The sequence below is a fragment of the Vulpes lagopus genome, chromosome X (genome assembly GCF_018345385.1).
Source record: "Vulpes lagopus strain Blue_001 chromosome X, ASM1834538v1, whole genome shotgun sequence".
NCBI lineage: Eukaryota > Metazoa > Chordata > Mammalia > Carnivora > Canidae > Vulpes > Vulpes lagopus.
Window position 1 is genome coordinate 31124654 of NC_054848.1, and position 16720 is coordinate 31141373.

The following is a 16720-nucleotide window of genomic DNA, read 5'->3' on the forward strand; positions in this document are numbered from 1 at the left end:
GTCTTAGAGAATGGCTTGGGACATACTCATATACATATACATTAATATATATATTAATATAAAGATATTTATATATAGATATTAATTCCTCATGAAATGTTTAGTAGATTTCACCAATGAATGCATTTGGGTTTTGACTGTTCCATGTGAGAAGTTTTTTGATTGCTCCTTCAGTTTACTGAAATTCTTACATGTTTAGATTAATATTTTCTTAATTAAAAATTTTTAAACTAAATTTTGGATGTTTTTGGCCATTCTTTCTTTTTTTTCCACATTATTTCTTCCAACAATGTTTCTCCCTCTCTGTCTCCTTTCCATCCCAGGGATTCTTATTTTGCATATATTGGTGTTCCTGATGGTACCCGGTAGATCTCTGGGGCTCTATTCATTTTTCATTCTTTCTTCTTTTTTGGAAAAAAAAAAACCTAAGTTTATTAACATGTATTTTTATGTATACATAGGAGATAACTCAGGGGAAAATGAGTAAGTCTCAGAGGTAGCTTAGAATTCAGGCTTAAATATCATTTTCAGCTAAAGACAAAAAAAAGCGCCTTTTTTCTTTCTGTTCTTCAGAATCAATAAATTCAACTGACCTTTTTTCATGTTGGCTGATTCTCCATTTAGCTAGTTCAAATCTGTTGAATTTCTCTAGTGAATTTTTCATTTCAGACATTGTATTTTTCAATTCCACAACTTATATATATATTTATGTATATTCATATGTATATATGTCCAATGCTTGAAGTTTCTCAGGGACAGATTCTGTTGACAGCCTTTGTGTGTGTGTGTGTGTGTATGGATCATTCATTATTGATTTAGGATTTTTCGGTTATACCTGGTGAGATCTCAGCCTTGTTCTTTGGGCTATCCTGTAACATCTGCCATTTTCTTCTAGCAGGCATTGGTAATGGATTATACTTTGCTTCTGCCATTTTCTTTTCTTATAATCTGACTAGGGGATAAGCTTCTTATCCTGAGCCATGGTCAGGGCCTTTATGTCTCATTCTGTTTCCATTGCCTTTTAAATGCATTCTTTGTGGTCAATATCACCTAAAGTGGAGTAGATCTACCTAACTCCACTTTGGCTAGACCTGTCCTACTGGCCACCAAGCAGGACTGCCTTATACTGTCAGGGCTTTCAAAAGTTTTAGGGAGGTGGTTTTTACTTTTCACTCCCTCTTTCTTATCTCTTCCTTGGACTGCCACAGGGACAGAGACTGGGGCTGTGATAGAATATGTGACCCATACTGGTCTCTAAGCAGATCTCCAATCCCTTCTGAAACCAAACCATTGTTCTTGAATCTAATTTGGGTGGTTAGATAACATTGTTCTGAGTTCTCATGTAAATAGCCTCAATGTTTCACAACCCAGGAGCACATAACTTAGAAAATGCCCAACAGGAGAATCCCTATTGCATAAAAATACAGAATTCTTTCCGGTAATGAGCTTCAGGAAATGAGGGTATTGACAACTAGATTCTTTAAGCAGGCCGAAGCAAAGAAACAGCAGGATGATGCTTGAAAAGACATCTATGAATATTTTTTTTTCCCTTTTTGAAGAACTCTATACTGGTATTTGTCTTTAATTTAAAGCATCTGCTTCAATACCTTTATAGTTCATATGCCATAACTAAATAAGCACACTAAATGCCATTTCTAGACGATTTTTCTATTTAAAAGGGTGTTGTAGTAATTCACCTGTTATTCTCAATTATTCTTACTTGTAAAGCAACATTAGGTCTGCAGTCTCTGGTATATGCTGTTTGGGCCCATCCAGATTCCCATTACTGGGTTTTCCCATCCATCCCTCAGTTGTGGTATTGGTTCCTGACAGGTTATATCTGTCCCTTTCTCTAGAAGGTTGCCCTTGGCTGAAGGAAGATGCTATGTGCAGAGATGCCTAAGAGGGTAAGCCTCACCACTGCTACTACCTCAACTGGCCCAACTAACTCTCCCTCAGGTAGAACAACATCTCTGGTGAATTCACATCCCATAGCTGCCTATGGGATCAGTTTGAATCTGGATTATAAAATCACAAGTTTCATAACTTCTTGACCTCCTCGGTTTTGCTTCTCTCTTTACCTGTCACAGGTTCCTTCTGAGAGCGTACCCTCAGTAAATCACTTGCATCAGAATCCTTGGGACAGTACAGTTTTATACGTTTAAAAAAATGTGGCAGGATCCTTGGGTGGCGCAGTGGTTTAGCGCCTGCCTTTGCCCCAGGGCGCGATCCTGGAGACCCAGGATCGAATCCCACGTTGGGCTCCCGGTGCATGGAGCCTGCTTCTCCCTCTGCCTATGTCTCTGCCTCTCTCTCTCTCTCTGTGACTATCATAAATTAAAAAAAAAAAAAAATGTGGCAATCTAAATAAAATACCAAGAACTAGCTATGTTATCAACAGAAAAGGCAGGATAAGAACCTCTTATGGCTTTTAAGCTTTTTGTAGTTCATTTAGCTGTGTGTTTTCTCATAATATGCTATTAGCACTGTGTTGCCTTAACTCGGTGTCCTGGTACATCTATTAGCATGACATTTTTTTGTTTGTTTGTTTTCTTTCTGTGTGGCATTTTATAATCACTTTAGTTTCATGTGTGGGAAACAGTACATAGAGTACTATGATTAATAAGTTTGAAAAATGTTTCATCTTTTATTATCTCTGTTTAGAACTATGAAAATATAATAAAGAACATTGCACACTCTCCCCATTCTGAAGTTTATTTTGTAAAAGTAATTACTTTTTCATTATGTATTTCTTCTCAGTTTCTACTATGTCTGATCCTGAAAGAAATTACAGTAAAGCCAATCGAGCTAAAGCCACCATCTATATTTCTGTATAGAGCTTCTCCTTTATGTCTGTGTCAACATTTTTATCCAGATGAAATGAAATAGACAATCTAGAAGGAAATAAGAGACATTTCAATTTGACTTTTCCTTTAGTATGAGGCTAAGCCTAAGCAGTCAAATCTATGAGTTGCCTTCTTAGGATTTCAACCTCACTCTTAAGAAAATTAAACATGCCTCTAACACATTTATATAACTTACATCTCAGATGAGAGAGAAGGCCCGCCTGAGCTTAGAAAAATGTGTTACTGAATATCCAGTAGTTTTAGGTTACACAGGGAACCCACTTTTTCTATGACCTCAGAAACATTTAACAGGTATGAAACCCAGAAATAATCTCAAAGCAACCCGTTTGAAATTCGGAATTCAGTAAGTCTTAATTAAAACCTTGCTTAACTCTGGAAGTAATGAAATTGATTTTCTTTCTCCCCAAAATAATTTTTACAATATCAGATTTGTTAAAAGAAACCACCATTCCTCTATAGATTTACAAAGCTTTAAATACATAAATTCTATTATAATTCATTCTCCAGCTCAAGGTATAGATATACTTTCTCATGTTTTCACATAGTCTTTCCTGTGCTTATCTGTCATTATTAGTAGGAGGTCACTAATTCACTTCCCTCTCCAGCCATATCTTATTTTCCAAGGTCCTCAGACTATATGAACAAGTAAAAGACTGATTTGACCAAGTGAAGGCACCCAGTACAGAGAGATCTAGCGGGTATGATCAGTTCAATGATTCCATTTTTTGTGTGTATGGTTCACAATGTGTCACCTTTGGACATGCATTATCTGGAACACTCATCATTTGCTCTGGTAATACTCTTGATGGCCCTGATCTATGCCAGGCCATTTCAGTGTTCTGTTTTTGAATTCTAAGATAATACCTTGAATTCATACTCACCAGATCACTTTTTTCTCTCTATGAGACACTGTGTTTGGGCATTTGGGTCTAAAAGGGAATTAGCAGCTTGCTGAGATGGATCCTGTTGTCTGGGACTAGCCTGCAGCCTCAGATGCAGAGCTCTTTTCTCCAACACAAAATGCCTCCTCATAGTGAGTTGCCATATGGGAATTTCCTATCTTTTCCTACAAAGTGAAATTGGCCAGTCAACCCTGGCAGCTTTCCATAAACTTAGAAATCTGGGAGGAACAATATTCCTTTCTTCACAGCATACCCATTTCTCAATACTGGTCCCCTTTGACCTTTATGGCAACTATCTGACCTCATCTTCATACTGCAAATGCTAAAGGGATGGGCAACTCCTGTTAAGGCACGGAAAACAAACCCAAAAAGAAGTCCCGTTGCACTGTTTCCTTCAGGTATAGGTATTTTCCAATAATAATGATAATCTGCTTTAAGGAGACCTGCTCTATTTCTAGACATAGTGCACTTCAGAATACTTTTGAGTCAATGACATTTCATTACATGTTTCAAGTTCCTTGGCAGGGTAATTCCAGTTTCTGGGTAATCTGTTTCCCATTGGGCTGTAACCTCATAGTACACTTTAATATTTTATAAGGTTTAAACTATGTAAATTTTTTTATGTATATGAACAAATCTAAGATACTTTTAAAAATTGTTCTTCATTAGATCATCCTAGAAAATACACAGCTGATATTCCCATTCGTCTAAATGATAATCCGGTTTGCTATCGAATGCTACGCTTGGTTGGAGAGGTGAAGTCACCCAAGTTATTATTTGACCCTCCATTCATATTTTTCACTCCCGTTCCTCTGGATATTACAACTGTGATGGATATCAAAATTTTACCTCAAAACTATTTCAGGTAAATGCTTAATGTGAATCAACCACATTTTCATAATGTGCTTTTTTTGTTTGTGTCTGTGTTATGTGAGTCATGAGCAATATCTGACTTGTTTCTACAGTTATAATGAAGCATTAAAATATTTAGCTTCATTTAACTTAAAAAATTTAAAAAGCTCACTTAATTAGTTCATAATCTGTCATTTGATTTTCTTGTAAAAATGTTTGATATGAAAAAAAATGTTTGATACATTTCTCTTCATGGTATGGGAAGCAACCTTTCTTTTTTTTTTTTTTTTTTAAGATTTTATTTATTTATTCATGAGAGACAACACACAGAGAGAGAGAGAGAGAGAGAGGCAGAGACACAGGCAGAGGGAGAAGCAGGCTCCATGCAGGGAACCCGACGTGGGACTCGATCCCAGGTCTCCAGGATCAGGCCCTGGACCAAAGGCAGGCGCTAAACCACCGAACTACCCGGGCTGCCCCGGGAAGCAACCTTTCTATTGCTATGTGACAATTACCACAAACTTAGTGCCTTAAAACATGAGTTTATTATCTCACAGTTTCTTTGCATTAGGAGTCCAGCTTAGTTTAGCTACATCCACTGCTTATAATCTCAGTAGGCAGAAATCAAGGTGCAAGCTATAGCAGCTGTCTTATCTGAGGCTCAGTCTTCCTCCAAGCTTTCTGGTTGTAGGCAGAATTGATCCATTTAATTGTAGAACTAAGATATCATTTTCTTGCTGGCTGTTGGCTGGGACCTACTCTCAGCAATTAGAGGTTACCCTCAAATCCCAGCCATGTGGTTCCTCCCCCAATCATGGTACTTTACTCACTGAAAGTCAGAAGTAGACCATCTCTCTGACTTCTCAGTCCCTGACTTCCTAACCTTCTTTTAAGATCTCACCTAATTAGCTCTGATCCACCCATGATAATCTCCCTTTTGCTTTATTTGAATTCATTTAACTAGGGATGTCAATTACATATGGAAAGTCCCTTTACCACTGCTGTATAACACAACTTAATCATCAAAGTGATACTGTATTTACAGATTCTGGCACCCAAGGGTGGGAATTATGTAGAGTTTGTATGTACACTAAGAGACAGGACTCTTGGCGGGCATCTCAAAATTCTGCCTATCACATGTACATACTATAACAGAGTGCGATCTGTTTTAATTTTTTTTTTTAATTTGTCAGCAACCCAAGCCCTAATACTGTATTGCCCTAGATACATTTTGTACCCTTGTTCTACAAAACAAGTGGATTCTGTTTTTTATGTTTTTTATGTTTTTTAAATTGATTAATTAATTAATTGCTGGCTTCTGAAAAATGCGAGAGGTCTCCAAAGGGCTCCAATCAAACCAAACCAAACTAATACATACTTATAAGCTGAAACCAAAGTAGAAGTGGTGAGCTGTAATAATCTGCCAAATGCAGGCTTATTCTTAAAACTTGAGACAACTTCTTCAAGGTAGGAAAACAATCTCAAATTCCTGGGTTAATCCAGGGACACTGGAAGAGACTAAAATAGGTCACATGAGTAAATCCTTCTACCTTTCAGTGGAAGCCAGCAAATCTTCCCTAGATCAGTCGTTCTTAAATGTTGGTGTCTATTAGCATCTCCTGAGACACTTTTTAAAACAGAGATTTTTGCTTCCCATACCCAGAACTTATGACTTAGGAAGCCTGGAATGGTATGTAACAATTTGTATTTTTAGTAAGTTTTCAAATGAAACTGATGCTGCTGATACATGGACCACACTTTGTGAACCACTGTTCTACATGAAGTCACCCTCAGTTTTGGCTCATATTTCAGTTTCCATAATTGCTATCAACCAGACATGAGTGCGTTAGCCGGTGTCGCAAAACTTACAGGAAGGGAAGATGCCATCATTAGAGTCAGCACAACCAACCATCTTGAAACTTAAACTCTTTAGCCATTCAGGTATTGGAATTATCAGACACAGAATATAGATAAAAAGAGATAGCATTACAAAAATTAATAATTAACATGGAATTATACTATATAGACTTAAAAATGAACCAAATATAACTTTTAGGAATATCATTTTAATTCATTATTATTTTTAAAGATTTCATTTATTTACTCATGAGAGACACACAAAGAGAGCCAGAGACATAGGCAGAGGGAGAAGCAGGCTCCCTGTGGGGAGCCCAATGCGGGACTCAATCCCAGGATGCCAGGATCATGAGCTGAGCCAAAGGCAGGTGCTCGACCACTGAGCTACCCGGGTGCCCCCACTTTTAGGAATTTCAAAACAAAGGTGTAGGGTAAATTTTTAAGGGCATCCACTAAACCTAAGATTGTATATACCTATACAAACAGTATAGAAATCAACAAAATCTTAAATGTAATTTTCTCTGATTAAAGAGAAAGTTAAAGTAATTTTAAAAATCCAACTATCTATTTAAAAAGGTATATGTGAAACATAAGGAAAACAAAGATTAAAGTAAAGCAGAGTTTCTCAACTTCAGGAACTGTTGACATTTTGAGGAAGATGCTCCCCCCCCCCCCCCACTGGAGGCTATTTTGTATATAGTAGGATATTTAGCAGCCTCCTTGGTCTTTAACCAGTGGCATCCTTCTATAGTTATGACAGAAAAAAATTGTCTCCACACATTGCTACATGTCCCCTGGGATGCATAACCACTCCCAGTTAAGAATCAACAAACTGAAATCTTAGGAAAAGGTATAGCAGAATCACCATAAGAAAGCTGGATAGCAGTATTAATGCATTAATTATAAAAGATGCAGCTCACTTGGAATTCTAAAATTGCATGCACAACTAAAATACTCTTAAAATATATAAACCCCAGATTAAAATAATAAGGAGAGGGCAGCCCGGGTGGCTCAGCAGTTTAGTGCCGCCTTCAGCTCAGGACATGATCCCGGAGACCCCGGATCGAGTCGCACATCAGGCTCCCTGCATGGAGCCTGCTTCTCCCTCTGCCTGTGTCTCTGCCTCTCTCTGTCTCTGTCTCTCATGAATAAATAAATAAAATCTTAAAAAAAAATAATAGGGAGAAATTGACTAGTCCTTCATCACTGTAGGGTGTTTTAACACATATCTCAATTATTGGTGAGTCCAAAAGACAAAAACACTTGCATAGATAAAGAAAATTTGAAAAGGTATTTTAAAAGCCTCATTAATTTAATACTAATATTATTAAAAATACTAAAAATAGTATTAAAACTAATACTATAAAATACTGCATCCTGCAGTTAGAGAATACACATTTTTCACAATCATATAGAAGATATTTAAAAAAACAAAGTGCATCATTCTATAGTTCAATTTAACAGTTAAAAAAAAGATTTATTTGTTTTAGAGAGAGAGAGACAGTGAGAGCATGAGCTCTCATGAGGAAGGAAGGGACAGAGGGAAAGGGAAAGAGAGAATCCCAAGCAGACCCCACTGAGTGCAGAGCCTGACTCTGGGCTCAATCTCACAATCCTGAGATCATGAGCTGAACCAAAACTAAGAGTCAGATGCTTAACCAACTGTGCCACCCAAGCACCCTTTCAAATTTAATAAATTTTAAAGAGTTAACATTATATACACTGTATTTTCTGATAATAATCATAATTTTGAAATCATTAAAGAAAAATTAAGAGATTTGCCCTAGATTTGGAACTATTTTTTTTAAAAAAACTTGTTTTTTAAAAAAAATTTATTTTAGAGAGAAAGTGAGCATATATGAGCAGGAGGAGGGGCAGAGAGAGGGAGAGGGAAAAATCTCATGAGGGACTTGATCTCATGACCCTGAGATCATGACCTCAGCCAAAATTAAGACTTGGACACTCAATTCAATTGAGCCATCCAGGGGCCCCTAAAAATATCTTCTGCAGAGAGTCAAAGAAGATATATTGAATTCTGAAATAAATAGTAATTAAAATATCATGTATCAAAACATGAAAACAACATTCACTGATATAAACAGTGTTTGAGTATTAAAGTTGAAGACTAAACTTGAAATATGTACTGTCACATCTATTGCTTTCTTTAGACAATTAGACTTGCATCTGTGTTAACTGCATCTGTTATATTCCAATGGTTAAGCAATAAACAAATACATACACTTATGGAATGCATCAAAAATGATACTTAGATGGAAATGTGTGATCTTAAATGCTGATAGTAGATAAAAAATGATTAAAAGCATGATTATTCAAGCATTCAACTTAATGAATAAGAATAATAGATTAAACCTAAGGAATACAGAATGTAAAATGAAAAAGAGTAGAAATTATAGGAATAGAAAGCAAATATATAGAAGATAGGCTCAGTGAGCCCACAAGTTGATTCTTTGAAAATACAATGGATACTGATACAGTGACACTCATGAGGAACAAAAAAGAGAAAAGGTACAACTAAATAATATTAAGAATAATGGAGCATATTACATCTCCAATGGAGAAAAATGAGATAATCAAAACACTATGAAGAAATTTTTTTCCAACAGATTTGAAAACTTAAATGAAATGAGAAGTTTGTAGAAAAAAATAGAATTTACTAAAACCATACTGGGAATACATAGATAGTCTTTGAATATTGATTCAAAGATTTAAAATCTTAAAAGGAAATCTTCTGATGTTTTTACAGGCAAGTTTTACTAAACTTGCAAGAAACTAGTATCTCAAACTTTTTAGAAATTCTTCCAGACAGTAGAAAAAGACACAATGTGCTCCAATTTGTTTTATGAAGTCAAAAATTTTTATTATAAAATCAAACAATGACAGTATGAGAAAGATAAATTATAGGCCAGTCTCTCTTATGACTATAGATGTAATGATCCTTAATTAAATTGTATATACATATTAATGTAATACATATTAATTATATAATATAAATATATTAATAAATCATGACCAACTCGGTTGTATCCCAGGATTTTAAGATTTGCCTAATGTTAGAAAATCTAAAATACCTTTGTGTTTCATCTCCCACATTTACAAATTAAAGAGAATAATGATATGATCATTTCCATAGAAGCAGTAGAAAAGCATTTGATAAAATTCCAAAACCAATCATGATAAAACTCTTAAACAGGAATAAAAGAGACATCCTTTAAATTGTAAAAATTTTCTATCATGAATCTAAAAGAGACATTATCATGGATACTGGAACATAAATTAATTCCCTTTAAATAAAAAAGAAAAGGCAAGGACGCCTATTACCACTGCCTTTCTAAAACATTTTCCTGAAAAACAGTCCATACATGAAGTTAAGAGAAATAAAATAAGTAAGGATAGGAAAATAAACACTGTCATCTGTAGATTACAGATGACTTTTATATAGGAAATTAAAAGAATCTGGTAAATTTTGTAAGCTATGAAGGTCATTTATCAAAATGGGCAAATATAAGTTCACTATTTAAAATACATAGCATTGAGGTGCCTGGGTGACTGTTAAACGGCCTACTCTTGATCTTAGCTCAAGTCTTCATCTCAGTTCCAGCCTCATGTTGGGCTCTGCACTCAATGCAGAGTCTGCTGAGGACTTACTTTCCTTCTGCTCCCCCTCCACTCTCCCTCTCTCTCTTCCTCTCTCTCTCTGTCTCTTTCAAATAAATAAATCTTTGAGAAAGAAAAAAAAGAAAAAGAATAGCCAAGTCATTCTTGAAGAAGAGTAAGATAAGAAGGGCTTGCCTTACCAAATATCAAGACTAAACCAATATGGTAGTGGTATAGTGGTAGATAAAGTAACCAAAGGAATAGAATAAAGAGACTTGCAGAAAACCCATATATGAATGGATAGTGAATATTTGACAAAAAATATATGAATGGATAGTGAATGTTTGACAAAAAAATGGTGTTGTAGATCTTTGGAGAAGACAGGTTACTAGCCAATAAATGGCACTGGAACAATTGATTATCTGTAGGGAATATTTCAAACTGGATTCCTGTCTCATAATACACAAAGATCCATTACAAATGGCTTAAAGTTTTAAATGTGAAAGGAAAATTTTTTAAAAAATATTTTGGGAAACAATTTTAACATCTGTGGGTAGAGAATTTCTTAAGACTTAAAATCATGCTAACAAAAAAATAAATGATAAAAATTAGAAAAATATCAAATCACTCAAACAGAAACGTTGACAAAGACCTTGGATAAGTACTTCACAGAATAGGATTCATAAGTGAATAATGAACATTTGAAAACATGTAATTGACCTTTTTGTAAATTTGGAAATGAAAATTAGAGACTACAATAAGATAAGTATTTTGCCTGGTATAGGCAGGTAAACGTTAAGAAGTCAGATCCTAGTTACAATGTCAATGAGTTAGGACCACATTGAATAATAAAATGCAAAGTGTAATATTTGTATATCTCACAGCCCAGTAATTCCACTTTGCAGGATATGCAAGAAAAACCCTTGCATGTGTGTACTATAAGATATGTTTGAAATTATTTCATAGTACCATTATTCAGAACAGCAAAACCTGGGAACTGAACAAATATATTCTATGAAGATAAAAGGATAATCATTTGTGATATGTGTACACAAATATAGCTGTGATGTAGATGAACTTCAGCTAATGAGACAACTCTGTTAGAAATCTTAGAAACAAAGTAATGAGATAAAATTTATTTTGAAAATCAAGCAAGACTATGTATATTGATATACTTTATATAAAACAAAAAAGAGGGATCCCTGGGTGGCACAGCAGTTTAGCACCTGCCTATGGCCCAGGGTGCGATCCTGGAGACCCGGGATCGAATCCCACGTTGGGCTCCCGGTGCATGGAGCCTGCTTCTCCCTTTGCCATGTCTCTGCCTCTCTCTCTCTCTCTCTCTCTCTCTCTGACTATCATAAATAAATAAAAATTTTAAAAAAAGAAAAGCCAAACAAATTTTTTTTATTTAGAAATATACACATATCTATAAAGAAATAGATATAAAGAGTGGCTAGTTGACATGTTAAAATTATACAATTTGGGCAGCCCCGGTGGCACAGCGGTTCAGCGCCGCCTGCAGCCCAGGGCGAGATCCTGGAGACCCGGGATGGAGTCCCAAGTCGGGCTCCCTGAAGGGAGCCTGCTTCTCCCTCTGCCTGTGTCTCTGCCTCTCTCTCTCTAGCTGTGTCTCTATGAATAAATAAATAAAATCTTTTTAAAAATTCTAAAATTAGGGATCCCTGGGTGGCGCAGCGGTTTGGTGCCTGCCTTTGGCCCAGGGCGCGATCCTGGAGACCCAGGATCGAATCCCACGTCGGGCTCCCGGTGCATGGAGCCTGCTTCTCCCTCTGCCTGTGTCTCTGCCTCTCTCTCTCTCTGTGTGTGACTATCATAAATAAATAAAAATATTTTTAAAAATTCTAAAATTATACAATTTGTGAGGATTTGTGCACCATTGTGAATTGCCTGTACGCATTATTTTCACAAACTTCCAGATCTTGTAGCTACCTCAGAGCCTCTCTATCTCTAGTTCAATCTCTTATTTTACAGTTAAGCATTTTGAGATCCAGATAAAAGAGTTCCATATGTGTTGTGATGGTTGAAAATAAATGGGTATTATTCAAGCTGTAGAGCCCAGAGCAACCTTTAGTTTCTAACCTTTGGCCTGCAAGATACAATGAGTGCTTACTTACACCATATAGCTTTCTCTGAATGCCATTTGGTGACAAGAGTGTAGGTGTTCAACATTAACTGGACAACTTTGGGATTCCTGGTTCTTTTAAGACCCTTTCTTATAACTAGACATTAGTCTCTGTAGGTTAAACAGAAAATATAAGTGGCTTGAATTATATTGTGCTAAAGTTTTTTTTTTAATCAAGAAACATAGTCTAATATATGGATTAATGTTTTACTCTTTCAACTTTTGAATTAATGTATCAAGGTATCAACTTAAAGATGATCTCAAGTCAAAAGTTGAATTTTGAAAAATACAGTATAATGAAATGAACATGTAACAGGGACTGTCGACATGATATAACATGGTCTCCTATTGTATGTACAATAAGATCATCAGCATTAATGACATATCCAATGACACTTAGCTAATTAATGACAGAATTGGATTCAAACCTAATTTATAAATTATCTTTCTAATTTTTTATGCAACGAACCATATATGTTTAAGTAATTCAAGTTGAGATCTTCTTTACTTTCTTTAGTGAATTAGCTGAATGATCTTCATTCTAATTAACATACTAGGGAAATGTGATTCCCATTTGATAATACTTCTTATTTGCTGTAAGAACCTACATATATAATACAATTTTAAAGTACTATGGCTAAATATTTACTGACCACTAAAAGTTATCAAGTGTTAGATTTAAAAGTGAATACTAAGTACTGTGTTATTAGATATCATAAACATTTTAGATTGGTTAAATAAACTATAGGTATATAATGAAATACGTGAACATTAAGTGTAATTTTTTAGTAGTAATGATTAGAAACTCTTCACGATATGTATACAAGTGCTTAATAGTATCCATAGTAAAAAATCTTTTGTGTATATGCATCTGTTAGTGTCATATTTAGTTTATATGCATTAAAGCTTTAGCTATCAATTGGAAAGTTTTGGTAATTTTTTATAAGGATATGTTTAAGGGCAGTACTATTTATAGTATGGCTATCAATAAAAACATGTATTTAATCAGGGATTTTAATATCTTATTTTTATTTTTTAATTTAATTTTTTAAAAGATTTTATTTATCCGTTAGAGACACAGAGAAATAGGCAGAGACACAGGCAGAGGGAGAAGAAGGCTCCCTGCAGGGAGCCCCAATGTGGGACTCAATCCTAGGATTCTGGGATCATGCCCTGAGCCAAAGGCAGATGCTCAACCACTAAGCCACCCAGGCATCCATAATCTCCTTTTTTAATTCATAGAAGACAGAAGGAACTTTGGATTATCTTATGTGGTCAAATTAATACATTATCAATCTTATATTGTGACCAGAAAATAATAGATGATGTAAAAATATCTTTAATAATTGAGCACATTACATTATTGTAAATATCTTGTTAGTTTTTCTAATGATTCAAAAATCAGAGGAAGACACATTTAAATCTGATTACTTGGGATCTCTGGGTGGCGCAGCGGTTTGGCGCCTGCCTTTGGCCCAAGGCGCGATCCTGGAGACCCGGGATCGAATCCCACGTCGGGCTCCCGGTGCATGGAGCCTGCTTCTCCCTCTGCCTATGTCTCTGCCTCTCTCTCTCTCTCTCTGTGTGACTATCATAAATAAATTTTTAAAAATCTGATTACTTGCATGTATTTTGAACCATTTTTTTTTATTTTAAACAGAGATTCAATGATAAATGTCCAGATTCCCACAGCAAGACTTCTTGATGATGAAGAGGCTCACCCTATTGGTGTGACGTTTCCAAAAGGCATAGTCATCAAAGGCTCTCCCAGTGGAATAAATGCAGAGCTCAGTTGCCACCTCAGCTTCAGATCATCTAAACCTGTGTCATTTCTCACCAATATTCTTTTCTGTGATAACAGAGATAACTGGTAAGATATTCTTTGTATCTGATAGCAGAGAATAATAAGTTTTTGTTTTACACTATTGTAAAATGTTAAAAGGAAAGACATCTATAATAATGACTTTGGACATAAAGATCTATTTTAAAGTTCCAAATGTAGCATTGCTTCCATGAGCAATAGCTTGATAGTGGTTACCAGTGTATACTGCAGCTAGGCTGTGTGGGTTTGAATCCTGACTCTGCTAACTGTGGTGAAGTGATTTAACCTTCAGAGAGCCTCTCCGTTTTCTCGTCCATAAAATGGGGTAATAGCAGAACCTATCTCCTCTGGAATCATGAGAAATTCCCTGAGTTAGTAGTTATTGAGTAATTGGACAGGAACTGGCACAAAGGAAATGCTAAATGAGTAGTAAATGAAAATGACAGATATCAACATAACAATTTTCTGAACGATATGATCTTGCTACATATTGCTTTAGCGGACTCAGGAAAATTCAGATACACCTTGGTGAAAACGTGTTTCTGGATTTCTTACCTTGTAGGGCCAGAAATTCTACTTTTACGTTACACCCTGGGATGATTTGATTCACCAAGCTATAGGAGGCTATTAGGTAGAGCAGTATAGTTTGTTAAAAATGTTTAGAGTAACAAGTAGCCTTGGAGGGAATTGTACACTAAAGATTTAGTGTCAGTATATGTACTCAGTGTGATCATTGATTAACTTGTAGCGGAGTTATTGCTGTTTGGTATATTCATAGTCAAAGGATTGATTTCTGTGTTAGGAATTGAAAGGGAGAGAGACAGATGGTATTGGGATTTTGGATCCAGAGCAAAGTGTGGCCGTATCCAGGACACAGTTCACAGAGTTCTGAACTCCACCTTCCATGTCTCTTGCATATGTTGATGGATAAAATCATCTAAGTCACACTACTCAGATTCCTGTTTTTCTATTTTGATGCTAACAGTTTGTCTTTTGTTGATATTTAAAAACAAATTTTAGTGGTTTTGCTTTAGGCTCCTATCAAGCACTGAACTCTGTGCTTCTGTCCTGGGAGACCTTCTTTCTGTCTTTTTGTACATTACCGACCTTGTTTGTAAAAGATTACTTCACTCCAATCCACAAGTTCACAGTTTGCCCAAAGCACTATGTAAAGTGGACCTGTGAACTCACAAATAAAAATAATGAATAATTTATCCGTGTCTTAAAGCTAACAAAGATTCAGACCATATTAACAGGGTGAGGAACGACATAGTTTCACTAAATAGTGGGTGGGCCAAGTTTCTGTGACAATGGTACAAGCGCCTCTAACAGGGGCATGGACAGACTCCATTGTGCCAGTGTGCTGACTTCTGGTCAGCAAATAGGACAGTAAGGAGACCTGAAAACAGTCTCTAGAAGGGGGTGGGGGGTGCTATATTTGATAATGTTTTCTTTTCTTTCTTGCCGTGTTTCCTCTTGGCCTTGAGACTTGTTGGCTCTTCCTGGACTTCCCCACACTTCTTACCTTACATTCCACTAAACTCCATTTCAACCTTCAGCAACTTTGGGGTAAAGTAGAGCTTTTATTTTTTATTTTTTATTTTTTTATTTTTTTTTAAAGTAGAGCTTTTAGAAGTAATTTAGAAACTTTCAAAATCATAGATGGGCTACAAAAGACTTTCCCATGCAACCAGATGAACAAGAATCATAAGCACTCTGTGGAACCTTAATGCTGGCAAATCCTTCTACTACTGCATTCATTGATAACTCCTTATCTAGTTTCCCATAGTGCATATGGCCAGTCTTCTGTCTCTTCTCAATTCCAAAGCTGTCTTTGCCTTTCTCTCTGTAGACTTTCTACCTAAGATAAATGAGGTCTTCCACCAGAAATTCCTCAAGAGTTTCCTTCTCACCACAGAATTTCTCTTTGGAATAAATTTTATTCTTTTATTTATTTTCATCTATTCTATTTATTGTGGTAGTTCAAGTGTGCCCTGCCCAATCTCTTGGGTAAGAAAAGATTATTAGAAAGGGGCCCTTCCTTGATAGAGGTCAGTGTAGTAAAGGTAGACTTTAAATAAGTGTTTTTTATATACTCTTTGGTGCCAAGAGATGAATACAAAAGACAGTACAATAGGAGCTACTAATAAATGTCTTGTGGCAGTGGTGAAATCAGGGATGGCTACCTAGGTTTCTGAGTAAAATCTCAAAGGACAAATTATACTTGCCGGTGTTTGTCCTAAATTGAAACTTTTTTTTTTTTCGCATCCAATTTGTCCATATTGGAACACACGGGTTCAATACAAAATAAAACACTCATTCCTTCGTACTTTGCTTTCTTTTACTCACGTAAGACCATTTCATACAGTGGTTCCCTTTGTAGTCTAACATGAATGGGTTCTTATTTGCTTCCTTTTTTAGACTTTGTCACAGTTGGATTAGCTCAGCTGGTCCAAGAGCTATAAATTATAGTCACTATTATTCTTTCTAACAGGCCTGCTGCCACTAATTATGGTCCCCTCCACACTCGTATACCTTCAGTTCAGAGGTTGCATACCCTACTTGCCTTTTCTCCAAATTCCCCCAAAAATTTGGGGACAAAGATTGTATATCTATGGGAAGAAAGGATGGCGACGTGGTCAAAGAGTATTATAAGTGT

General features: G+C 35.9%; 1 protein-coding gene across 6 annotated transcripts in view; it reads left to right on the plus strand.

Moving 5' to 3' along the window:
* The window catches only part of CFAP47 (cilia and flagella associated protein 47), a 492283-nt gene that overhangs the window by 116669 nt on the left and 358894 nt on the right, over positions 1–16720 (plus strand). For all 6 annotated transcript variants that reach the window (XM_041740236.1, XM_041740239.1, XM_041740237.1 and 3 more), the window contains 2 exons: positions 4439–4634; positions 13900–14109. In XM_041740236.1, coding sequence (XP_041596170.1) covers positions 4439–4634; positions 13900–14109 — 406 coding nt within the window. The remainder of the gene's footprint in view (positions 1–4438; positions 4635–13899; positions 14110–16720) is intronic.